Genomic DNA, 26,178 nt, shown 5'->3' on the forward strand with positions numbered 1-26,178 from the left:
GCCTTTTTGATAACACTATATATTTCCGCTAAAACTCAATTAAAAGTAATTTGCTGCAGAAACATAATGTCAAGTCTCTTGTCAAGTATTCTATATAATACTTTTGAAGTATGTATTTGATCTATTGTAAATACAATGCCATAAGTTTTCAAATTGATATAGGCGGTCTTTATGAATACGGTAAACAGCCCCCCCATTGGATCCTAATAAAAACATTGGGACATGCTGGGAGTGAGCTGGTGCTAATGATTGTCCTTGTGATTTTTGGTAAGTTTTCATCAGTTTCTGAATATCTAAACGTTCCTTAGGTAAGCTCAAACCGTTTGGTATGTGCTGAAGTTACTGTTGTACTCTATCCTAGTTGTGATAATGTTAGATTTTGGCAGGAATTGCTGAACATTTTGGACAGAGACATCATGAGGATCAAGTTTCATCCTCATCATTTTTTGGGCTTAGCTATCAACAGATGGACTTCATTATTGAATGATGACATTAAAGGGGATTTGCAAAATTTTATGTATTTCTAATATGAAATGTTAAAGATCTGAAGTTACGAGATTATATGCCATAAATGTTTGGGAGAGAATCATGTTAGACTTTAGAGTGAACAATCTTTCCGAAACTTGGCCGACCCCATGTTGTTAATGGATTGGTGCCTGCTATTTTTGGCTGGGATGTCTCTGTATCGGGTTGAAATGGCCATGGCTGGAGGGCTGTCAAAATAACTCCACATTTCTTAATATCCGTGAGAATGATCTAGAGTCTAAGCTTAATGTAGTATACGAGCGATCGCTGTTGTTGTTTATATCCAGGGTATTTGACGGCTGGTGCCTACCAGGATGTCAGCAGATTGGATTAAAAATTGATATTTAAATTAGCAGATCAAATTTCTGGTTAATATGTAAACCAATCTTTTGCCATACACCTGCTCTCTGCCTACCACTGCGTCACCGTGACATCATCGCGATTGCTCGTATTGGTATTGGCATTCATGATCAATAAGAGGGAGAATTGCATATGCGTTCAGAAATTGTAGGAATGATTCTTGAATTATGAAAGTCAACAACTTTATTTGTGAAATCGAACAAAAGAACGGATGCCATGCCAGATTGGTTTGAGAACAGTAAATGTTTGAATTTTCGACAGCGGCGCACGCAAACGATTTCGAATTGTTTGAATTGAACTAATGGAACCTGGGTTGTATTGTAAAATACCATTACCAACCATTTGGAATATCGAATTGAAGATAAATACAGCCCAGGCTAGGTATGATATAAAAATCATTATCAGTCATGATTGCTTTATTGCAAACTTCATAAAGTGGTCAAAGGTCAGTATCAACAGTGAAAGAGAAACTTGTTCATTGTCATCAATTGTGAAGTGGCCTTTTCCTCAGATTTTCCAGCTTGACAAAGCTAAACGGATATCCACCATGTTCTGTGGGATTCACGCCAGTGGTTACAGTGTGGCCAATGGCACGCTGGATAACATGTGCTTCGTGGAAGCCATCGGGATTATTCCACATGTCCTGTTCCTCATCGCTGCCCTTCCCATACTGCTCCTGGGTAAGGGAACTTTCATTTCTCTTTTCCTAAAGTTTAAGAAAATGTTTGCACTTCTTTCTTCCTCATTGCATAGCTTCAGCATGAATTTGACAGCTTAATTGGTTGTATTTTCTACACATGGCAGTCATGATGATCTCCAATGTAACAAAATTATCACAGGAATACAAAATATTGAATAAATCACAGTGACCTCTTTAAGCAGAATTTTTTTCAATAATATCTAATAACGAACACCTATAGCATACTAATTATTAAGGTTATTGGATTGATCACAAATACTGAAAGTCATAGGGTAGCTCACTTAATATGCTTTTCAATGAAAACTCATTTGTCATCTATCATTTATTTGCATGTGGAGTAAAACATTGAAATATTTTTCTTTTAATATGAATTTCAACTTTTAGCTCATGTTTTATATGTAACGTTACTAACATGAAGCGGAGCATGGTGTGTGGATGTGGAAGACAACACTGCATGGTCCTCCTGACAAGCATGACTTCAACCCCTGTGGATATGTATAGCACTACCAGTCAGATTGCAATGCAAGGTAAGAAGAATTTTTTCAAGACATTTGTTAAAGTTTTAGATGCATGCTAATGCAGAGGCGTTAGAGAACCAGGTCCTTGTTGAAAATTTCAAATCAGCACTTTAATTCCAAAGATTATAAATGCCAACAGCACAAGGACTCTGCAAATGAGTATAGCGTAACACTGTCATCAGTAATACTAATACATGTATGTAGAAGTTTTTAGAATAGTTGAGTATGGGATGTGCAAATTATAGAGTCTAGCTGCTACCATCAATTATGTCAATCTCTATTTATACATGATACAAAAATTGTTACTTGTGCTACATGTAAGGGGAGGGAGCAGGTTAGCATTGTGCAGTAGACATTACCTTGAGTAATACCATTTGTCCGCAATTTTATATCCAAACAGGTTATGGTACAGTCAACATCAACCACAGCTCATGGCTGCACTACCCAGGCCACAGCCTGCGCTGGAGCCTGACTGTGCTGCTGCTGTTCATCCTGTCCTGTGAGATAGCTGAGGGTCTGCTGTCTGACTTACACTCTACTGCTTCATACCTACAGGTGACACAAGCAAAGCTGATGTCTGAAAATAATGTTATCAGTACCACAGCTCTATTTTGTCCTGTAAAAAATCAGAATATTTAACAGGACTCTTCATTCCAATTTTCTCGTCTTCTTTTTTTCATCATCGAAGTATGAGAGAATACAAGTGGTTGTGATGTCATGTTCTCCAGATGTCATGTTTTTTAGCCTATTTGTGTCAGACTAGTTAAGTGTAGAAAAGTCCTTGACTTGGGTCATGGTTACGAATCAGGATTTTTGTATGGCACCAAGAGTGGAAGCATTTTTGTAGTACAATGTATTTTGATTGCTCTAAAAATATTTTCAAATTGCTCTATTGCATACCCTCTGGAATTAGTTTTGCTTTGTTTGATGATTTTCATGCCAAATGTGACTGTTTTACAAAATCGATTGTAACAAAAAATAAAGATGAATTGTGTTTTCCTCCCCCAGCTGTATATACCTTCAGGTGTTACATTTGTAGCCACGTTAGTGACAGCAGTGTACTACCACAATGTGGAGATGTCCAACTTTCCCAAGCTGCTACTGCTGCTCCTGGGGTACTGGGTCATCGCAATCATCATGAGGATCCTCAAACTGTGGAACCTGTATGTACAAGGTAGGTCAGAACCCCTTTTCCGGGTTTAAGGAGAGCCACACCTCATGCACATTAAAGAACCCACCACACCTTTCGAAAAAGAGTAGGGGCATGGCCTATGTGTTGTGCAATGGAGCAAATCCTTCTGTCTGGAGTTGGTGATTTACTTCAAATCACCCGAATGGAGGCATGGTGTATCTCCATCTCATATTAGCCACACACCATCATTCACCCGGACAGGGACTGGTGCATCCAAGTCGTATTCAGCTAGAAAAAAGGTTATACCACCCCGTAAGGCACACTGTACGTAGAGGGAGCAACCTACATGTAGTCCTAATGCATGCATAATGTAAAAGAAAGAAATCTTAATGCTATAATGGTTTGTGTATTAAGCAATTCTATGTTTTCTTAGTTACGAGTACTACTCCAATTACAGTATATTAGATTTACTCTGAAGTTCAACTTTTATAACAGTTTTTTTGTCGTTCTTCTTTCACTTGTGCACTGCTTGTACTGGTAAGACATTCAGGGAATTCACAACTAGATCCATCTTTGGGGCGGTTGTTTGATTATACATTGTATGTGCCTGTATGTCGTTACGTACTAATATTGTTTGTTTTCAAGCAGCATGCCTATCTATGTGTAGATATTTGCAAATTATGGTATGCCCATGATTGTTGCAACGGGATACTCCCTAATCCTGAAGAAGTAAAGACAAATATCTGACTATTTTAGGCCAAGGACATGACATTTGTAGAGAGTGACAGCTGTGACCTATCTAAATAATACAGGGTTTTGGACTCATGCCTAATGCTCCCAGGTCACATCCTGTAGATACCCTGCATTTTGTAAATCATTGGTCACTTCATAAACGGTAGTTTCACGCTCAAGCTCATGAATGTTTACCTTTCAAAAAATTCATACTTACAGTAGTTAGAGGTTAACTAAAGATGAACATCATTGGACATAAATCAAACAGATCAGAGCCTCATTTGCACAATTAATAAATGATCATTGATAAATGTTATTATAGCATTCTTTGCTAAAATAAAACTTGCCTACCTTGGACACAAAATTATCTTTATCAATGCTGATTATATAAGTGTTGCATTCTTAATGTAATGACATTTTTCTCAAGTTATTTTGTCATAATTGATGAGTTTGTTGTTTATGTTTGTTGACCTTTATACCTTCAGGTCTGAATGCCGCCCATCTGCGTCTGGACCTGAACTGGTTGATTGTTGCCATCTACTTCCTGTATATCTGTATAGAAGTCAACTTTCTTCTTCAGAAGGTCAGATGTCATTCTTCTATGTTATATCAGTGGCTTCGAATGATCAGTGTTTTATACGAGACATTTTTATGACTCTACCCTGTATGACCCATGTTCATTCCCTGGTCTGGACACAACTAGAAAAGAGTCACATCATCCTTGTAATGTAAAGATGGGGATGTAAAGCCTGAGTGTATGGTGTCAAACATCTGCACGTAAAAGAACCCAACACACTCATCCAGAAGACTAGGGGTGACCTGCAGCTGGTGTGCTCGGTTAAAGATGTTCAATACTGGTAGCCATAGCAAAGCCACATTGTGACTAGCCAACAAAAAGCATCATGTTTCCTCCTCAATTATCTTACCATGTGTCGTTGACAAAGTTGTATCACTGTGTTTAAAAATGTGACTATTAGGCGAATTGAATAGAGGGTTACTGGTAACCTTCACCCATGCATGGGTGCATGCTTAGCTAAAGACATGTCTTACATTTCTGATAGTAAGTGTAGAGTCTCACTTCATTGCCAAATGTTGCTTGCAGAGATATGCCTTCTTCAAGGAGTCCAAGGGCTTAGACATCAAAGGTGACTTACAGCAACAGGACATGCACTTCCACCAGCCCTATGTCAACCTGCTGTCCAAGGTCACTTACTGGTGGATGAACAAACTCATGGTGCAGGGGTACAGGCAGCCAATCAGCATGGACAATCTAGGGCAACTGCCAACGGTAAGGGCTGTTATACATGTATATAAGTCATCATGCAGCCAATCCCAGACATTATTAATTGTTCTTTATTCTGTTATTTGTTGTTCCATCAATTTCTTGTGCAAGTTGGAAGCATTTTAGTGAAGATGTAAATACTATCATACTTTTAGCAATTTTATTAATATTTTCATGTAATCTTCATCTCTATGTTTATCTACAGCAACACAAAGCACAGGCTAATCTAGAAAGGTTCAAGAATGTCTACAAAAAGGAAAAGGTATGTTTCTAGATTGGTTATTCTTTTTAAGAACAAAATAACTGTCTAGTAAAGCTGGTTCACCTTAATCCGAGGGTGACCTTTATCTGTTGTTTGTAAAAAAAAAGTGTATATAGGGATATGAAGTTGACGGATGGTGGTTTCAAATCGGAACATTTTGAAATTATTGCAAATTTGAAACCACTAGCGTTACATGAAATCCATATACATCATATATGTGATATGTTTACCCGAAAAGTCAAATCTCAGATTTGTGAATGTATTTTTTAGCAGTTGTTAATGTTTCAGGCAGGAGGTTGGTATATATCATCTATAACTTAAACATTTCAGTATGTGTTTGTACTTAGACATGTTTTTCAGGCTTGGCAGTTGTACTGTGTTCACATGCCATGAACTTTTCTCTTAACACAACCAAGTTGTCATGTGGAAAAATTCCTGGCATTTTGACATGTCTTTTTTTCTATAGGCTAGAATGTTCAAAATGAAATTCAGAAGGAGTGGTCAGGCCTCTCTGGTACAAGCAAATGATTTTTTTCCTCTGATACATGTCTCTTTAACAATAATTTCCTTTTGTGTCCTTTATAAATGTTCCAGTACTAATAATGATAGCGTTTCCTTCTCTAATGAATTGTTAGCAAATAGCTACTCTTCTTGGAAGAATTTAGATTTTGGAATTATATGGAAAAATTATTTTTAATTAGTTTTATGGTTAACAAAGTTTGTACACAACCAACAGATGTTCACATGTGAACATGTTGTTAGTCCATTTGCTGCCTTCCTCAGGTCATTGCCGACTAGTCCTACATGTATTTCCCACCACTAGGTAGTGCTACAGTAGGAAAGGATTTGGTTACAAATGTGTCTAAGCTTGTTTTACCACCTCATCACTGTTCAAGACTGGAGTAGATTGATTATGTGCAAAGAGCTTTGTCAATTATGAATCACCACTCTTTGTGTTTTTGTAATAATTTGTGCAAGCAATCAACATTCCTAATACAGGATAGAGCTGCCAAGGAAGGACAGACCCCCTCCATCTGGAAATGTTTCTTTAAGGCCTTTGGCCTGTCAATCGTGTACAGCTCCATCTTCCGTTACATTGGTGATCTGTTAGGGTTCATCGGTCCTCTGTGTGTCGCGGGGATCGTCAAGTTCCTGGTAGAGATCCGACAAGGAAACATCTCCTTCCACGCTTCTCAGCAAGTCAAGGTGAATAGAGCATAAAATGTGCACAATGATATATCTACAGAAGTTCCTGTTTTGACTTTAGTTAGCTGTATGTGGGAATAAATGCTGGGAATATATGCACTAGTGGCTTTCAAGTAAGTTAGGATATATATCATTGAAATTTCCTGTATAGGAAATACAAAGTGGGTTTTATTGTGAGATGTTATACAGACATTTGATCAAAAACAAGTTATGTATTTTTTCTGGTACTGTGGAAAAAGGAACTTACTTTTAAATTCCTCTAGGAGATAAAACTTTATCTATAGGGCTGCATGTTCCACTCCTCCCATGCAGTATGTAATTCCCTCTCTCTTATGTTATCTACAGGAGCACTATTTTGTATCCCTGGAAGAGTTTATGGAGAACGGATTCATCTTGGCATACCTGTTGTTCATGGCCACCCTGCTGCAGCACACCTTAATGGAGATGTCTTATTACCTGGCCATCAAGGAGGGCATTAATCTGAAGGCTGGCATAACAGTAGGTTGCCTTAGTATAGGAGAAGTCTATGTAAATGAGAAAGGATTACTTACTAATACTATATTTTGTAATAATGATAATTGACTCTTAATACGTTCTTGACTTCCATATTTTTTCGGTGTTCAATTATACATTATACCTTTCTTTAAATCTTTATTTCTTGTGTCAAATCTTTCTTTCATTTCTCTCCTTTCTTCACTCTATTCTGAGTCTCTCCTTCCCATCTCTTTTTTCAAGAATTATTTCTTTTCTCTCTTTCGTGTTTTCCATTCACTCCAGTTGCCTTTCATAGTACTAAGCAGATACTGGATTTTCGTGTGGTTAGTACTGGTTACGGTACCATACATTCACTTTGCATGAGCATTAAGTTAAACCCCATATTCCTCCTTTCTTGCACACAGGGACTGATATATGAGAAAACCCTTCGCATGTCCTCCTGGAGCCTGTCCAATGGCGATTGGAGCATCGAGCAGATCATCAACCTGATGTCCGTGGACGCTAACCAGATCATGCTGTTTGTGTGGTTCTGTCCCCATCTCTGGGCCATGCCAGTCCAGGTACGTGGGGAGGGGGGCATCTTCACTTGTCGGAAGTCTTTCCAGTTGTTACCTGTGTACCACATACAACTCTGGCTGCGGATATCCCTTTCCAATGTGAATGCTTGTGAAAAGTTGCATTGTCACATGTAGTTTTCTCTCTGTGAAAAGAAACAGCTTGAACAGAACATTATGCCACAGTCAGCTGTTCATTGCATTGTCAAAAAGGCCAACTTGGAATTTGCTGTGTATAAAATTGATCTCTTTTGTTGAACTTATCAAGACCAGTAGCAGAGTAAGTTAACACTAGATGAGGATATTCAAATACAATTCAGTCTCTACAACTGGATAAAAAATGGAGATTTACTTCCAGACATTTCGAGTGACATACATCACTCTTCTTTAGCATCATTAGAATGAACTGACAGAACGATTCAATCCAAGTACAGCTAACCCCTAAGGATCATATGCAAATAAAGACACTCAACTGTTCTGCCAGTTCATTCTGGTGCCGCTGAAGAAGAGTGATGGATGTCACTCGAATTGTCTGGAAGTAAATTTCCAGTTATAGAGATTGAAGTGTATTTGAACTTTGTTTACCTGGATGTCTAACTGTCATAAACATGAATAGATCAGGATATGTTTCCTTTTCATTGCAGGTGGTGATTGCCATGGTGATGCTGTACTACCAGATGGGTTACCCTGCAGTGATCGGTGCCGCCATCATCGTTATCCTGTGTCCTGTCCAGTACCTGGTGGCACGGCAGATGACACACATGCAGAAGGACACTATGGACCACTCAGAAGACAGGTTCAAGAAATTCAATGAGATGCTTAAGGTAAAAGATATTTTTTCATACTTAATGTACCTTGCATTCATGCTTTGTGAAAAAAGGAGTACATGATAGATTGAATATCATCTCACACTTACAGAAGGCATTTTTAAACTTGAAAAGTATTAAAGAAATCAGGTGTACAATATAAAGATTGTTAAATCTCCAGTTTAGAGATTGAATTATTGTATTTGAATATTATTACCTGGATGTCTAACCTTCATAAGGATAATGTGAAAGTTTGTTCTTGCCTCTTGCACAAGACCAAATCAATCGCTCTATTTACAGATATAACCTTGTAAATGGTGGTATTGAACTCATCTGGTCTTGTCCTTTTCTACAGGGCATCCGTCTGCTGAAACTGTACTCCTGGGAAAGCATATTCTGCACGCTGGTGGATCGAGCCCGCAACCGAGAAATCAGCAGCATGAGGAAGTCATCTGTCTATCTTGTCATCTCATGTGAGTTCATGTGTTTAGAACAAAAAAAGTCAATATCATGCAACAAACAATTAAGTTTGCAAATTGTCATCCCAGACAACAACATGTCAACATCAAAATCAAGAATATTTACTGGTTTCGCTGGAAACAAGACTACATTTGAAGCTCTTAAGTATAAAGCAATTATGATGTTTATTAAACAGAGTTCCTTTGTATTGCAGTGTTCTTGACAGCAGCTACTCCAATTATTGCAACGGTTGTGGTAAGTAACGTTAAACCTTGTGCATGTACTTTCCCTATAGTCAATGAGTTAAGAAGTGTATATTGTCCGTTTGTAAAAGGATTATTTTTAGTGATGCAGCTTCTGTAATGCAAAAGGAAACACCACCATAACAAAATACAAAATGTATCCTTTTCGCATAGTATACATTTCTGCATAAATGCTACCAAGATACATGGGTTAACATAAACAGCCCCCATGGAGTGAAATAGCCATTTTCTTCTAAATATAAAATTTCAGTGATAATCCTTGTTTTGTTACAGACGTTCAGTATTCATCACTACATGTCTGATGAGGCTCTGACGGCCGGCAGGACATTTGCCACCCTCGTCCTCTTCAACATCCTGGTGGTTCCTCTCTTCAACTTCCCCATGGTGGTGGTGGCCATGGTCAACGCTATCATGAGTGCCAAACGGCTCAGGCCATTCTTGGATATCCCAGAGGTAGGATCCTGATTGTTTTACACTATTATGTGAAAGGATACAGTTCTTTATTGAATTGTACTATCCATACATGTACCAACCTGACATTTGGTGATTGAATGAATGAATAGAGGAATGAATATATTGTTATTATGCAATTCAGAAGAGTCTGTTGCTTTGGTATCACCGTCAAAGTGTCTCTAAGCCCATACATTTCTGGGTGTGCAAATGGACAGTTTGGTGGAGTTTCAAATAAAGCTAGAGTCATGATAAATTCAATATCTTTTTTATGTCTTCCTATTAGTACAAATGTATCACAGATTGTCTTCTAAGGCTGTTTTTGCTTATTTTCTTAATCAGAAAATGATTATTTTTCCTTTGAAGGATTTCAAAGACTCCATAGCTTGCATATCATATACAAAATGTATTTACTGAACAGGTATTTTTTCCTTACATTGTCATATCTAATATCTTTTCCCCCATGATTAGGTTGACCGTGGGTTTTACCTGACAGGAGAGGATGAACAGGAGGATGCAAAGGATGTGCTCATCACCTTGCTCAGGGTCAGTTCTGTGTAACAGAATAATGATCACTTTTATGGCAAAATTATTATTTTATATGCAAGTATCATTAATATAATGCAAATATATATAAAAAATCAGGTTTGGTGCTACAATTCACTGTACTATGACCCTCTAAATGATGATGATGATGATGATGATGATGATAATAATCATTGGTTTATTGAAAAGGAAGATATCTGGCAGCTCAATGGCTGAATTATGTATCATCTTATATTCTTCATATTGCATCAGTCAATATTTATGTGTATTAAGTATTGGTGTTGCAATACTTGAAACATGTAGTGATGTTTTTCAGATGTCTGGCATTCATATGAAGAGCATCAAGAGACAGAAGTCAGCCAAGATGGTGCCAGAGAACTTTGTACTGGAGGTAAAAAGAAATTTCCTACAAATTGATAGTAGAAACTGATTTATAACTATTTACAAGAAATGAATTTGTTATAAGAGATATGTTCACTTCTACTTGATAGACATTTTACTGCATTATGTGATATTACCGGTAGAATTATGTAATGTTTATGTCATGTTTCAGGTCACAAATGGACACTTTGCATGGGACCTGTCATCTGATGCTCCAACGACCACACTTTATGACATCAACTTTAAGGTTCCTAGAGGTAAATGATTTTAAAAGAAAACTCTATAAAGTCTATGGATAATACTTAAGGTTGTATAAAGTCTTGATATTGAGTTGTGTATATTTTTACTATTTTAGCTTACAAGTCATTTACAGTGTAGCTAGTGTGTGGCTGTGATGGTGTTTATGTTTACTCCTTTTTTCCATATTTTAGGTGCCATGACTCTTGTAATTGGTCCCCATGACTCTGGAAAGACTTCCCTGGTAAATGCTATACTTGGTGAGATGAAGCTACTGGCTGGGGATGTGTCCTGGTGCCTGTAAGTCATCTACTTTCATGATCAGTAAATGTCATCACATTAGATTATGCATTTTCTCACCTTTCTATCTCAGTTTGATATACATGTTCATGTAATTGCTTGCACCAATTGGAATTTGTTACTAATGTATTAGGAACTCACTGGTACCTTTTGCACCCAAGTTGTGTAATCTGTATTATCGGTAAAGATAAAGTACATGTTGACCTACTGAGAAATGCAAGTAAGACATCAGATTTCCCATGCTAGCTACAAGTCTTGTACATCTTTTCCTTTTGTAGGGAAAAGAACAGAGTGTCCTTCCATGCCCAGAAAGGCTGGCTGTTTAATGCTAATCTGAGAGACAACATCATTTTTGGACAACCTTTTAACCAAGCCAGGTAGGTTGACAAATACCTTTAGGTTACAAAATTGTAATTCCATGACTTTGTCATCTAAAATTCCATGTCATCTAAACCAACTTTAACTTGATATGTTTAATCCTAATAAAAATGTACTTTAAGTTATTATCTTCAGCCTTTTGTTGTTGTTTGTTACAGATATGACCGTGTTATCTCAGCTTGTTCTCTACAAGCAGATATTGACATCCTCCCTGAAGGAGACCAGACTGAGATTGGAGAGAGGGTGAGCCTCATCGAGAGTAACATGTTATAGATTCCCAAGTGTCTTTTTCTGAATCACCTCTGGACTACCTAAACTGACTCAAACTGTTCCCCAGATAAGAATAGATACTGGAGTTGAGTCATGATTTGATGGTTGAATTTTCTCAGGTGAAAGATGATGAGATAATTGAATTTTATAAAATGTTGTTCCTTTGTGTCAGGGAATCTGGCTGACTCCGGGTCAGAAGAGACGTGTGAGTGTGGCCAGGGCCTTATACTACAGCTCAGACATCGTCATCTTGGTAGGTTTACAATATTCAGGCCGTTTCTGCAGAAAATATGAAAATCTCTTATTTTTTTTGTTCTAGTGATTGTTATCCTGTTGTCTTTGTTGTATCTGATTGCATATGATGTAGAAGCACAGTTTGATACCTCTTCTTTACATTCTAGGACGACCCTCTGTCCTTCCTGGATGTACATGAGGGAAGTCACATGATGCAGGAGGGCATTCTGGGTATGCTGCGGGAGGAGAGTCGTACCATCATCCTTGTAACACACAAGCTGGAGTATTTGAAAGAAGCAGACAATGTACATATTTTGTTTCTCTTTGGGTTTCCCACTGATACTCTATCCAGCACTCTGTAGAGCCCCATCATCTCTGTAGGACCAGTAGGGGGCTGCTAGATGCATGATATAGTTAGGCCATCCTACCTCTGCAACTTTAAATGTGCAATTGATGATAGTTTTGTGACCCTCAGACTCCATCTGTATTAATTTTCTACAAAGTTCCAAATTTTGTCAGTTTGATTGCCTTTTTGACTGTCTCCTTGGCATTGGTGATATACATATAGAATACAACACGGTGTATTCCGTATCGCCCTTCGGCCGTCGGGCGATCCGACCCGCGGTCGGGCTGAAACCGAGGGTGATGCGGAATACACCGTGTTGTATTTTATTTATGTCATACCCACCTGAGAAAACCCATGTTTTGATGCGAAATGCGCCAGAAGTTGAACAAATTTGGTGCCCGCGAAAAAAAAAGCGTTGCAACAGTAATGTTCCAACGTCCGAATCGGGTATTCAAACTTTCGATGGCGCCGTACTCGGCCCATTCGAAACAGTTCGATTTATTCGAATGGAGCCCGTGTGATAAGCCCGGGCCGTACGGAAAGTTATCAGCCGGTCCGGAACACCCGTATCGAACGTTTTATATTTAGGTATGACATAATTCTATATCTTCCATAACAACATTTATCAGAGTAAGCTGTTTATTTTTAATTTATGCAGATTTTGGTGATGCGAGACGGACACGTGACCCACCAGGGTACTTTTGGAGAGATCACCACAGAGGACCCATCCCTGTACCAGATGTGGAAGAACACCATCAGGTGAAGTTCTAAACTTGCTTGGCCCAATTTTCACCCACAACATTTACCATAGATTTGTCACAACTGTTGTGACCAACACCTGTTGTCTTTGGGCTTGTATTAACAACCAATCAATTTGGTTACTGTGTTATTTTTCACTGATCTAAAGGAAAGTGTATCTTTAATAGTTAGTAACGTAACAAAAATTATCTTCACTCTCCCTTTCACTCGGCACAAGAACAAGACGGGTGTTGGGCTTGAAAAGCAAGTGTGACCTTGTCCAGAAGCTGGTCGGACTGACTGGCTTCCCTGCTGAGGAGTTCAGGGGTCGTAGGATAATTACTTATTACAAGGAGGTTAAAAAATCATTGCTTAGTATAAACATTACGTTTGTTATTAAGGGCGTAGGTAGATTGAAATGTCTCGCTCAGAAGTTGATCCCTGGCCAAATTCACCCAAATGATCACCCTGTTGATGGGTTGAATTTTCATCTTTACAGTACCCAGGCTCAACAGGAGGAGGAACAGAGGAGAAAGGACCAGCGGGGGTTGGAGAAGAAATATCTCCGTCGCCAGGCAACCAAGACGCACCACAAAGATGAAGAAATGTCAGGTTAGAACTGCAAATGTACTACTAGTATTAGTGTTTTGTTTGAAATATTAAATAACAATTGGTTACTTCAGCACATACCCCTGAGCTTTCTGTTGATAATACATTCAGACTGAGATACGTAGAGATAGTGAACACACTTGCATAAACCGGACATTTTCTTGATGCTTACGGATTATGCTACATTGCTGGGTTCTGCTTCGTTCAATGTATTATTATATACACTGTCATAATATCATGTTCTCATTCAGTTTGTGACCTTCATTTCACTATGATCCATGTATTGTATGCTGAATAGCATAATTTCACATACTACATGTATTAACTTCTGTCTCCCTCTCCATCAGAGGAACCCGTACATCAGCTCAGAATACCTGTACCTAAGCCAGAAGTATATGTTGGCAAGTCCAAACTTTTGTACACATCATTTCAACTTGTTCTAGTTGTTTCTTCCTTTCCTCTGCTTCACCTCTTATTGTTATCCTAGTAAGATTGTCATCACTATCATTCTTTGTTCTCAGCAGACAAAAAGGGCCACACCCACGAGTTATACATTGGCAAGTTACATATTCATGTACATGTACATGTATTTACATTACAGCATGTAGGATTTTTTTTGGCCTCACGTACAAGTATAATACTAGTATGAAGTCAAGCAAGTTGAAAACAATTGCTTATTGTTTGTATCTGAAGAAAAGTTTCTTTGGCTGCTTCCTGTAGATTAAAGGGAAGGAAACTTAAGGTTCTTTTTACACATCCCTGTAAAGACTTTTTAAGCAGTTGATTAGCTTAAGATCACTCCCATTGACAAAAAATCATAAAACAGTCTTCCCTTGACCCTTCGCCTTGTTGTGAAAGCCTCTTTTTAATAAAATAAGGCATGTTATAAAGAATGTATGTAGAGTTTAGTAATTAAACTCTGTCATTGGGTCCATGTTGTATATCAGCTGCTAAATTTATAAAATATGCTTTCATTTACTTTGATGATAATCTTTGTTCCTCTATTACATCTGAAGATGAAGAGAAGAAGGTGCACGATGTCTACATTGGCAAGCACATTATTTTTGTTTTGTATTTTTCATTCTTTCTGCCAAGCTGCAACATCGTCTGAAATTAAAAAGACTTTTCAACTTTTTCATTTTAACCTCTTCATTTCTTCACTTTGTTTATCACATTTAGTAGTTTTGTATCCCTCTGATATCCACATCATTCACTCATTCACAAACTAGATGATGACCACAAGGTCCACCATGATGTGGTTTCTATTGTGGACGTTCCCATCAAGAAGAAAGGCCAGGAAGACAAAGACTCTGGCAAAGGGTCCAGTATGTCATCTCAAGATCTCCTCAGTTCTCCAAGTATAGTTCTTGCTGCATACATGTCAGTCACTTGTAGAATTGTATGTCTTATGTTTCAGCTGATTTTTCAACTAATCATGTGTTCTGTGCCTTGTCTTAACTGTTATGCACTTTCACATGTATCTGTACAGTATCCAGGACTTCTGATCATGATTGAGCACACGTCAGAGGCGGCGGCAGGAAATTTCGTCTGGGGGGGCGAACTTTTACTGACAGAATTTTGTGGCACACGCTTACGTAGCGCCGAAGGCGCTACCTGTCGCGCCGGAGGCGCGACCACCCTAGGGGGGTCCGGGGGAATGCTCCCCCGGGAAAATTTGAAATCTAGACCCTCTAAAACGGCATTTCATGCGTTTTGACGGGCAGATTTTGCTGCCAGACTAAGCTAAGTTTGATGGCAATTCTGTTAGAAAGACACATGGTTTTAGCGAGGACGATGCCCCCAAAATATTTTCACGATTTCGAGTGCCGAAGGTGCGAGCTGTTGCAAGGTTGGTCTTTGGAAATTTCGAAATCTGCACCCTCTGAAACGACATTTTCTGTATTTTGAGGGACAAGTTTTGCTTGCAGACTATGCTAAATCTTATGCCATTTTTGTCAAAGAAAAAGATCTTTGAGGGCGATGACCTAAGCTACCACGCACAAATTTTCACCATGTCGTTGTGAGCGCCGGAGGCGTAAGTCATCGCTAGGGAGGTCCGGAGAAAATTTTAAAATCTTGACCGTCTGAAACGTCATTTCCTGAATTTCAGTGGCACATTCTGCTTATAAACTAAGCTAAGTATGATAGTACAATTTCTATTGGTTTAAAAGATTTTTCAGAGCAACGCTTCCGCAACATATTGTCCTGCGTCGAAGACGCAGTCGTCACAAGGGAGGTCTGGCGAAATTTTGAAATCGGGACTCTCTGAAACGCCATTTCTTGCATCTTCAGGGGTAAACTATGCTGTTAGACTAGCTTGATTTTATGAAATTTCCATCATCAAAAAAATACACAAGGTTTCAGCTTGATTTTTGGGGGGGGCGACGCCCCCCCAACATATTTTCCGGGGGGGCAGCCGCCCCCCCTGCCCCCCCGGTGCCGCCGCCACTGCACGTCAATGCTGCCAGTCACACTTCACAATTCAGCAGCCAACTGCCTGAAATTCTTAAGGATTACATATTTCATCATCAGCATTTCATCATCATAAGCATCATTTTGTGGTCATAAAGCACCAACTACAAATCATATAATTTCTTGTGAAAGACATCTATATTTAAATGATGGTAAAAAGACTGTCTAACTTGTTTCTGTTACAGTTGTTGATTATTGTGACACTGACTGTCAAATCTGATGTCTTTTGAATGTAGACAAGTAGCAGTAGTATGCTTGTCACTATACAACACTGCATTTAAGTCTTCTGTTTAACTATAGTGTCTGTTGTATTATCGTATGACATTGTTGTCTACAATGAGTCTTGATATAAAGCTGTGTCTTTTTCAGTAATGTCTTGCTGGCAGTAACGTTATGTGTGTCAGTTTCATCTAATGATAACATTTACATTGTACATGTATATGTTTTGATGTTGTTTTTTATTTCCTATAACAGGATAAGAGTGTGTAGTCTTTCATTGGGCAATTTGTTGGAGATGTTGTCATATGTTCCTCACAGTGTTCCTTTGCTTCCTTGTTTTTTTTTATCAGCAAATTTTTTATCAAGAAAATAGCTTCTACTTAAGTCTGAAATTCATTTCTCATCCTCAGCTAACAATTCTAGGCCATTTGTAGGAAAGAATTTAACAATTCCTGTTTCTCAATGTAAAACCGGTGTATAGTAAGTACAAGACAGCTTGCAATGTTGAGACATGCACATGATGCTGATAGTTCATGTAGTCTTTCACTTCCTTTCCTCCATGCTTTCCTCTACTCTCCCACGCTACACTCTTCTGTCCACCCTCCACCGCTGTAGCTACTGAAGGTAATTGACTCTAAACCTATTGGTATCCCTTTTCAAATGTGGTTTTGGCAATAATACTTTACAAATCAAAACTAAATATTAATCTTCTTGACTTTAAAAATTTCACCCAGTGACAACATATGTGCTAATTTTTCCTGATATGTTTTGTTCACAATCTCGAAATTGTGTCTAACCCAACACAATTATAAATAAATCTTATTCTTTTACTATGACTTAACATAATTACACTTACAGCAAAACATTCACTAATATCGCAGCAATTAAGTCTGCTTTGTCTTGCAAATTCTCACTGAGGCTAACACTGCACACCTGATTATAGCTGCTGCAAAATTAGTGGTCCGTTTTACTGGACAAAGATTAATTTGCTTCTAGTATGTTCCAGTCGTCACAGAAATGGAAAGTTCTTTGAAACAGCCTGAAGGAGAAATGGCCTTTCACTCTGGGACACTGGGGTCATACAGTCATTGTATCATATCATGACATTATATCTAATTCATTCTATCCATATCATATAACACCAACATTCAATTTTATGTATTGATGTTCTGTCTTTTGTTCACAAGTTACTTCTTTTATGTGTGATGTTGAGTGGTACTTAGTATTGTATAATATGTTATTTGTGGTGTGTCATTCACTATAATCACAGTTAAGTGTGCTATGTGGTGCATTGCATGATCAACAGCCTAGAAGACTTAGTATGCATTTCATACAGCTTCAAATATCAAATAAAATGTTTTATCATGTGTAACCCTAGTTCACCTTTATCCGTTGGGTAACCTATATCCGTTGCCTTTAAAAACGGTATTTGGGGATGTCACGTCGACTTGACGTTGTTTTCAAATTACAATATTTTCAGTACATTGCAGTTTAAAACTACCACCTGTCGGCTTGATGTGCCTAAATACCCTGTTTTGAAAAAAACTGATAAAGGTTCCTCCCGCAGATAAAGGTGAACTAGCGTTTAATCTGTCTGTAACAGTAAGATATTTATGATGTAAGTTTTTTTTTGTCAGATAGTAATGGAAACAAAGCCAATGTCAATTTCCGTACATAGAATACAAATGAACCCCTGGGAACACACCCCACCCCCACCCTTTCATTTCAGATGAAGCTGAGAAGAAGAAGATGGCAAAGGACCTGATGTCCGTACCCATGTCTGCCTACATGACTTACCTGCTGGCAGGCGGGGTGCTGTGGGTGGTCATCCTTCTACTGGTCAGCATTCTCAAGCACGGGGTGATGGTGGCAGGGGACTTCTGGCTTGCGGACTGGTCATCACTCTGGATTGATGGAACGGTAGGTACAATATCGAGTAGCCTTTTGGTCAAGCTGGATACATTACACAATATACAAGCATAGAAGTCTCAGTCAGCTGCTGATACAATTACTATGATTTAGGGTTTACTGCTGATTTATTACTGATATTGCATTTCATTCAAAAGTTGTGTGTGGGAGGGGGGTGGCTTAGATGGTATTAGAGGTGCTATGAGTGCTACACTACCAACTTGAGTGGTAAAGAAAGTCCTAAAGCCAAAGGTTATATTGCAGAAGATGTTGATTGGATATTACCACTGTAGTATGACAAACTATAGCAATATAAGACCATCACCTATCCAACATAAACTAGAGCAATAGGCCTGTTTAATTTTGCTTGACTTCTCAGGCTCTGACGGAGGACGAGTGGCATTACTACATCTACGGCTACGTTGGGCTGTCCTTGTCGGGAATCTTCATGGCATTTCTGGCGTCCATCATCATCGTGCTGACAGGAGTCCAGGCCGGGAAGAACCTGCACAAGAAGATGCTGAGGAGAATCATTCTCGCTCCAATGAGGTACAAGGATATGTTAATTTGTATGAGTGTTTACCCAGGATTGGTCTACATGTATCAGTATTCTTATTTGACATAGCCTTAGTTACTGTTGGTCATTATTCCAAAATGATGCTAATGATATTATGATTATAATAATTCTAGAATACCGTCACACTTTTGCTATCAATAAGTGATGATGATACTTAGTAAAAGGTTTTGATGGTTAATAACAACAAAAATTCAGAGGAAAACAATTCTAGTATTATTGTAAGCCTAAGTGATTTGATTGCTGAATAAATGTGTTTATTAGACTCACCAGGTTCATGGATTTTGAGATGCTGGAAAACTGTATGGTTTATAACATGCACTGAAACCATCACCATCACTTTGATGAATTCTGACAATTTTTCCATGATAGTAATTCCCAATCACCCTACTTATTTGTATACAGATGGTTTGACACAACTCCCTATGGACGTATCCTCAGTCGCTTCTCTTCTGACACTGCCACCATCGACCAGGTAATTTTGAATCCCTACTGGTATTGCCTGTCTGTTTCATGTTTTCTGTTATATTTGCTGTAGTTTTCTTCCAAGCTGTGTGATTTGTGTGTGTGTCAAGGAACTTTTCAAGTTTTTCCTATATGTTGTTTCAGTCTGTCCTCAATATCATTTATCTATGCCCTTCAACATGTTAGTTTTATTTGATCTTTCTATTTTTCTGTTCTTGTGTTGTCTGCACTTTCCCTTTATAGCAACTCCCCACGACTGCAGAGTCACTGATCCGAACCTTCCTCATGTGTACTGCCGCCCTCCTGGTAAACGCCATCGTCACTCCATATTTCCTCATCCCTGCTGCTGTCATCCTCTTTGGCTTCTACCTGCTGCAGAAGTTCTTTATTCAGACCTCCAGGTAATTCCTTTGTCTGTGAACAAGTTCAAATTCCAAATATTTAATATTTTGAAAGCTAATGTGATGACAGTGATCAATCTGTGTTTCATGATTTCATAACATTACTGGTATAAATCGGGTTCTTCAACAAAAGTGTTATTCTCTAACCTTCTTTTCCAGCAAGGGTAGTGTCAGAAAAAGTCTTAAACAACCTGAGATTTAGGAGTGAAATAACTCTAAGCGAAACCTGTGTGATACACACATATTCATACATGACTAAGTTGTACAATACCACATGAGAAGAGAACATACTTTTAACAGTAGGTAATATCTATCTATCACATACATTTATGCCATATTTGCCCTTGAGAAGTTGAAATCAAATCTATAGTTATCATATGCAACATAATGAAATGTGCTACATAAATGGCTATGGTGGATAGATATTAGCTATTGTCACAGAGTGCAAGCTAAGAGAATTTGTGTGCTGTGTACTGTGTACTAACAGACGTCTTTATGGGGCACTGCTGTCTTGCAAAGTGACTAGGAAAAGGTATGTTTTGTGTAGGGATGTTCCAGAGAAACCAAAAGCTAGGCAGTACACAGCTTCATAACCTTTGTTGGTAAACTTTGCATTCCTATCTGTGAAATAAGTTAGCATGTGATATTAGATACTAATGAAAGCTTTTTGTTTTTGTTTTTAAAGTGCCACATTGGCTGCCTATTTTTTTCATTTTTCTAGAACACCCCTTGTGATTTATGATTTGCTGACAGTTTTCCCTATGCTCTGGTTAATTGCCATTGTCACATTTCAAAACCAGCACTCCGCCAGGCGGTGTATCCTTTTATTTGTCATTTCCTAAATAACCAGGTCGGGTTCAGGTTTAGAAATGTGACCCTGACATTATCAATTGCTTTTTTTCCACACCAATGTTTTGCTTGAATGGAGTTTCCTACTATATATATTAAAGAGTAAAAATGTAAAGTGCCCCCATGTTATTTCCTGTGTTGAGTAAGATTCGGTTTCTTTTGTTTGGCAAACAAAGCAAACAAGTGAAAGTAAAATATTGGTGTGGTCATTGCATTTCTGTATTTAGTAGTCCTGTGTTTTGTTATGTTACAGGGAGTTGCAGCATCTTGACATCCTGACTAAGTCCCCTGTCCTATACCACTTCTCAGAGACACTGCGGGGGCTTTCCACTGTCAGGGCTTACAGGTCTGTGTGTCTGCATTTCATGTTATACTGGTTTTTCCTTTTGATATTTTGCTTTCTCATGTTCTACAGAAACTACCTCTCCTGAAATTATCTTTCAATGCAAAAAATGTCATCAGAATGTTTACTCATAGTTTTTCCATGGAAAAAGCCAGTGCTTTTACCTTTGATTGCTCACCTTTTGTTCAACATGTTGCTTGGACTAACCGTGACATTGTTTTGGCAAGCACTTTAAAATTTAAATTTTTTGTGATTTACTGCTGCTGTTTAGGGATGAAAAGCGTTTCCAACAGAAGCTGAATGATCAGATTGATCAGAACACCCTGGCCTTCCTGTTCCTGAACACAGCAAACAGGTGGCTGGGAGTCAGGCTGGTTGGTCCTATTATTCACTTTTCCTCCCCTCTTCTCTCTTTTCTTCTCTCTTTTTTTTCTTCTCATCTCTTCCCTTCTCCAATTTTATCTTCACATGACAATTTCCTTTATTCGCATGAAATGTTTAAAAGATAATCATTGTTGTTACGATTACATGAAGTTTTCTGTGACATCATTCTGCAGGACTATTTGGGTGCTTTTGTGGTATTGTGGGCTGCTATGTGCTCCCTGACAGCAGCTGTGTACAGTGACATCCCTGTGGGGCTTGTGGGTTTGGCCCTCACATATGCACTTATGGTAGGTAATGTTGGCATGTGCAGTGACTCTGTTCTTCCCCCCATTCCTCCAAATTGGTTACTGGCTCCTCTGGACTATCAAGTCAGGATCCATACACAAGTGTGCATACACCCATGTGTGCCTTTTCTCACTAACATGATAGAACTCATGCAAGCAAAGCAATTTAACACAATCATGTTCCTATGTACTTTAATTTGTATCAGAGGAAAGCTGAGGAAGGCTTCCTCCAGATGATACATGTATGAGCATCTGTCTTGATCTTGTTTTCTGCAGGAGGACCTATTCTCCTTCGTGATCCATTTTCCTTTAGTATGAGTTGTACTCTTATGTCATAGGTGTCCACTTACCTGAACTGGGGTGTGAGGAATATTGCAGACATAGAGATGCAGATGGATGCTGTCCACATGGTGTCCACGTTCTCAGAGATGCCAATCGAACCTTACAGGAAAGAGGAGGGTAAGAGCATGTACCTCTCAATTTTTTTATAAACTCTAGTGGGATAAATACATTGTTAGTAGAAGAAGAATACATGACCATGTCACAAAAAAGCTGTCCTGTATAAAATGTTTTCTGATATGTTCTCACATGACATCCGCTATACTTGCTTGTTTTATTTACAGATTTAAGGAAGATGCATGGTTACAGCATTATAATCAGGACTATATTGAACACATCTGCAATATGCAGTCACTGTACAGTAATTGCTGATTTGTTGCAGGTAATGTGGAGCCACATCGTGAGTGGCCAGGGCACGGTGAAATTGTGTTAGAGAACTTGTCCACACGTTATGCGCCTGATCTGCCCGCTGTGCTGAGAGAAGTGGACCTCCGTATCAAACCTGGCGAGAAGGTAATAAAAACATTATGGCCTATTTTTTTTTTTACAAAGTCAGTGTAGCTTACAGAAATGCTAATGTTACACTGGTTGTGAATTTTAGAATTACCCAAAGCTCGTTTTGGTAAATGTAATAGACAGAAAATCTTCAAGTTTAAGGAGAAAGACTGTACCAAAAGTAAAGCTTAATGATTTTGTTTGTTTTTTTACATTCTTTTTTTATTTTCCAGGTGGGCATCTGTGGCAAAACTGGCAGTGGGAAGTCTTCCCTCTCCATGGCTCTGTTCAGGATGATAGACAACTTCCAAGGTAGATAAAACATCACCAAAGATTAATATACTGTGCATTTTTCAAGGATATGTAGAGGGTTTCCATGCTGGAAAGCAAATCAGCACCATGGAAAGATAATACATGTTTTTTTTTACAGTTTCAGTGGAAAGCGAATCAGCACCATAGATAGATACTGCATCGTTTAAAAAAAAAAGTTCTTTATTGTTTCACTGTTGATGAAAACAATACAGACATTGCATGTCAGTAAAAAAAATCACAACTATCCAGAAATTGCATATGACAACAATACAGACATTGCATGTTATATCCCTATCATGATTTTGTCAAAAAATCTTCCTTACTGATAGGTCTACTTTGCTAGCTAAAGGATAGAGCCATATTTTGGAGTCTTTGTATTTTGTAGTGCAGGAATTGCATTGATGTCCATATTTTCTGTTCAGGTAAGATAGTAATTGATGGGATAGACATCGCAGACGTTCCCCTGAACACCCTGAGGTCGCGCCTGACCATCATCCCTCAGGACCCCATCCTCTTCAGTGGGACCATCAGGTACAGTACAACATCCATTCTTTCTAAGGGTGTAGAACACAGACAATACAAGCGATCTCTGTTGTTGTTATATATATATATCTGGGCTATTCGATGGCTGGTGCCCACCAGGATGTCAGTAGATTAGATTAAAAAATTGATATTCAAATTAGAAAATTAAATTAATGGTTAATATGAAAATCAATCTTTTGCCAAACACCTGCTTTTTGCCTACCACTGCGTCACCATGACATCATTGCGATTGCACAAATACTACAGCAGGAGGCTAGTCTGTGTTATGAGGCTATCTTGCCTAGATGTACACTGGAAGTATGTCACAATGGAGAAATATTTTTCGGACATCACTTGTACTGTGTATTCAACTTCTTTCTCAAGTGCCAGATGATAAGCAGAGAAGCAATATGTACTAAGTCTTTAGTATGATTCATTTGGGGAATCAAGATATGACCTCCTGAATTCAAAGTGATCACTTTATCCTCTAGGCTATTGCTACAGTAAAGGGGCTGTTATTTCATCACAGTTGTTGGTTTCAGGTTTAACCTGGATCCAGCGGGACAGTACAATGACAAGGAATTGTGGGATGCCGTGGAGATCGCTCAGCTGAAGCCTCTGGTGGTCTCCTTCCCTGAGGGTCTTGGTAACTCGTCTCTTCCTTACAATTCAAGTCAAAATCTTATACCCTGAACCACACGAAAAGCAAAATGATTCTGTATTTTCAACACATTCCAGTAGATCTAACCAGTAATGCAGTTGTCATAATGATGGCACATTTTTGCCAGATTTAAATGATTTGGGTTTTTACACACTTTTTTATCAACTCAAAGTTGATGAGTCCAGCTTTCAGAAGTGCTGCCATATATTGTAGTTTGATCTTCTCTAATTTTGTCTTGCCCATGCAGACACAGCAGTAAGGGAAGGTGGCTCTAACTTCAGTATTGGGCAGAGACAGGTAAAACCCATGTTTAAGCACTCATAATACTAGTATATGTTTGGATACTAGATCAGTTTCATTACAATTTTATCTACTTAAAATGGCTTTAATGTTAGTCTTCATACTAAATTAGATTGATATGTCATGTCTGAAAGATCTGCCAGAAATTACTATTCCATTGCTCTTCACACATGCAGCTTTTCTGCCTGGCCCGTGCGTTTGTCCGCAAGTCTCGTGTCCTGGTTATGGATGAGGCTACCGCACTGGTGGACATGGAGACTGTGAGTATATATGGTCAACCTATGCTGCTAGATCTATTAATAAAATCTTGTTGAGTCCAATTTTCAGTTTTCTTTATACTGAACAGACAGAGGCAGTGAGCTTTTATGTGACTTTTGATACATTTTCCACATGAGGAACTGAGATTGTGTTCATAGAAAATACATGACGTATGCACATTAGGACTTTTAAACAGCTTTGATTCCTTCCAAGAGATTCCAACTGCATATTTTTCTCTTCTACTCCAGGAAGCCATGCTGCACAGAGTGGTGAAGAATTCCTTCACAAACTGCACTGTCATCACTATTGCTGTAAGTAGCCAGTATCCTTGTCCATGTTGGATTTTGGTCTAATTATGACTTATTCTTATCCCTTACAGAAAATCCAAAAGTACTTATCACCAGCATGTTAATTGTTATTGGTTTTTTTACATTGTATATTGTACGAGGGTCAGATTTCATCAAAAGTAAAAGTTTAGCAACGACACTTAAATGTTGTCTTCTGTCTTTGTTGTTTAGCATCGTGTCCCAAACATTCTTGAGTGTGACCGGGTTCTCGTGTTTGGCGGAGGCAGGATTGTGGAGAACAACAAACCCAGTGTCCTGTTGGAGCAAGAGGACAGCATCTTCACTTCCATGGTCAAGGCCAACCTATAAAGAACCACAATTCTTGATTGAGTTTAAGAGTTGACAGATTTTGAGTGTGCTACCGGTATGGTGTTTTTCAAGTTAACCACTGCTGGTATTAGAAGCTTATCATAAATTTGTTGAAAAATATAACTTCATGTACCAATAATGTACAGTAAGTTGTACTCCGTTGTTATATGAATTTTCATTGATTACCACAAGCCATATCTTTACTAGTATACAATCAGCTTTATTGCTGTGAATATTTATATGGCAAAATATTTGATTAACAAGAAGCGAGTGTGGACTCCATGTTACTAGACAGTTAATATAGTTTCCCGTGTATCTGCAGTTAATGATAAATACATTTTGGGTACCAGTATCTCCAATTCTTGATAGTTTTTTAAAGATTTATGTAGGTCATTGCTGAATTGTGAAAACTGCTTATTCACCATGTATATCAGAAATTAGTCGTTAGTTTAGTTTAGCTATAAACAAATTGAAATGTTGTTGTCAACTTTGTGTGTCTCTGTAGCTTTCGAGGTTGGCGAAAATGTTGTAAATTTCTTGTAGTTTGCATGTAGGAGCTTGATTTTTAGATCACGTATCTAGCTTGCAAAATACTGTTCCATCATTTCATTTTGTTGATGAAACACTCTTTGCCTGTGTGGTGCATAAATCAGAATAAGCTTAGGATAATGGTACACAGTTGATGGTTTGACCAAATGGCAGTAGTTTAAAATGATACTTGTACAAAGAAGATACAGAAAGCTGGATAGTCTATTCATCCCATAACTGTTACCTAAAAGTGTTGCATGTTGCAAATGTTCTGTTGGGAGAAATTACTAAGATGTTGCTGATGTTATCAAGACATGGAGACATTCTTATTTATACAACGTGTATGTGGTCAACATGCTTTTTGGTCTTGTGATAGAAACACTAGATTGCAAAAATTTGTTATATTAAAAGATTTAAGGCATAAA

The 26,178-nt window shown here is 38.3% G+C and overlaps 1 protein-coding gene across 6 annotated transcripts; it reads left to right on the forward strand.

Annotated features, from left to right (window-relative positions):
- Positions 1-170: 170 nt before the first annotated feature.
- Positions 171-26,178, forward strand: LOC118425856 (ATP-binding cassette sub-family C member 9-like). 6 transcript variants are annotated; one of them, XM_035834970.1, is made up of 42 exons: positions 171-267; positions 1,397-1,565; positions 2,504-2,658; positions 3,112-3,277; positions 4,453-4,550; positions 5,070-5,255; positions 5,455-5,511; positions 6,511-6,717; positions 7,063-7,215; positions 7,617-7,772; positions 8,411-8,590; positions 8,928-9,045; positions 9,246-9,286; positions 9,568-9,747; positions 10,216-10,290; positions 10,607-10,681; positions 10,844-10,928; positions 11,103-11,208; positions 11,487-11,585; positions 11,745-11,829; positions 12,029-12,109; positions 12,258-12,395; positions 13,095-13,195; positions 13,674-13,786; positions 14,800-14,832; positions 15,013-15,141; positions 18,204-18,394; positions 18,762-18,931; positions 19,362-19,431; positions 19,665-19,822; positions 20,925-21,017; positions 21,286-21,388; positions 21,572-21,685; positions 22,021-22,141; positions 22,404-22,534; positions 22,750-22,828; positions 23,251-23,359; positions 23,893-23,996; positions 24,259-24,308; positions 24,488-24,571; positions 24,818-24,880; positions 25,088-26,178. In XM_035834970.1, exons 2-42 carry the CDS (start codon positions 1,433-1,435, stop codon positions 25,223-25,225), a joined length of 4,728 nt encoding a protein of 1,575 aa, XP_035690863.1. In that variant the 5' UTR covers positions 171-267; positions 1,397-1,432; the 3' UTR covers positions 25,226-26,178. The 6 variants fall into 6 exon arrangements, with proteins under 6 accessions (XP_035690863.1, XP_035690865.1, XP_035690864.1 ...); XM_035834972.1 differs by having other exon boundaries at positions 15,013-15,108; XM_035834971.1 differs by lacking the exon at positions 14,800-14,832.

Source organism: Branchiostoma floridae, chromosome 11 (genome assembly GCF_000003815.2).
Source record: "Branchiostoma floridae strain S238N-H82 chromosome 11, Bfl_VNyyK, whole genome shotgun sequence".
Taxonomy (NCBI): domain Eukaryota; kingdom Metazoa; phylum Chordata; class Leptocardii; order Amphioxiformes; family Branchiostomatidae; genus Branchiostoma; species Branchiostoma floridae.

Coding starts and splice junctions, on each gene's coding strand:
- LOC118425856 (XM_035834970.1), top strand. CDS start 1,433: ATGTTCTGTGGGATTCACGCCAGTGGTTACAGTGTGGCCAATGGCACG. Junction 4,551..5,069: donor TCAACTTTCTTCTTCAGAAG/GTCAGATGTCAT, acceptor TGTTGCTTGCAG/AGATATGCCTTCTTCAAGGA. Junction 21,389..21,571: donor GGTGGCTGGGAGTCAGGCTG/GTTGGTCCTATT, acceptor ATCATTCTGCAG/GACTATTTGGGTGCTTTTGT.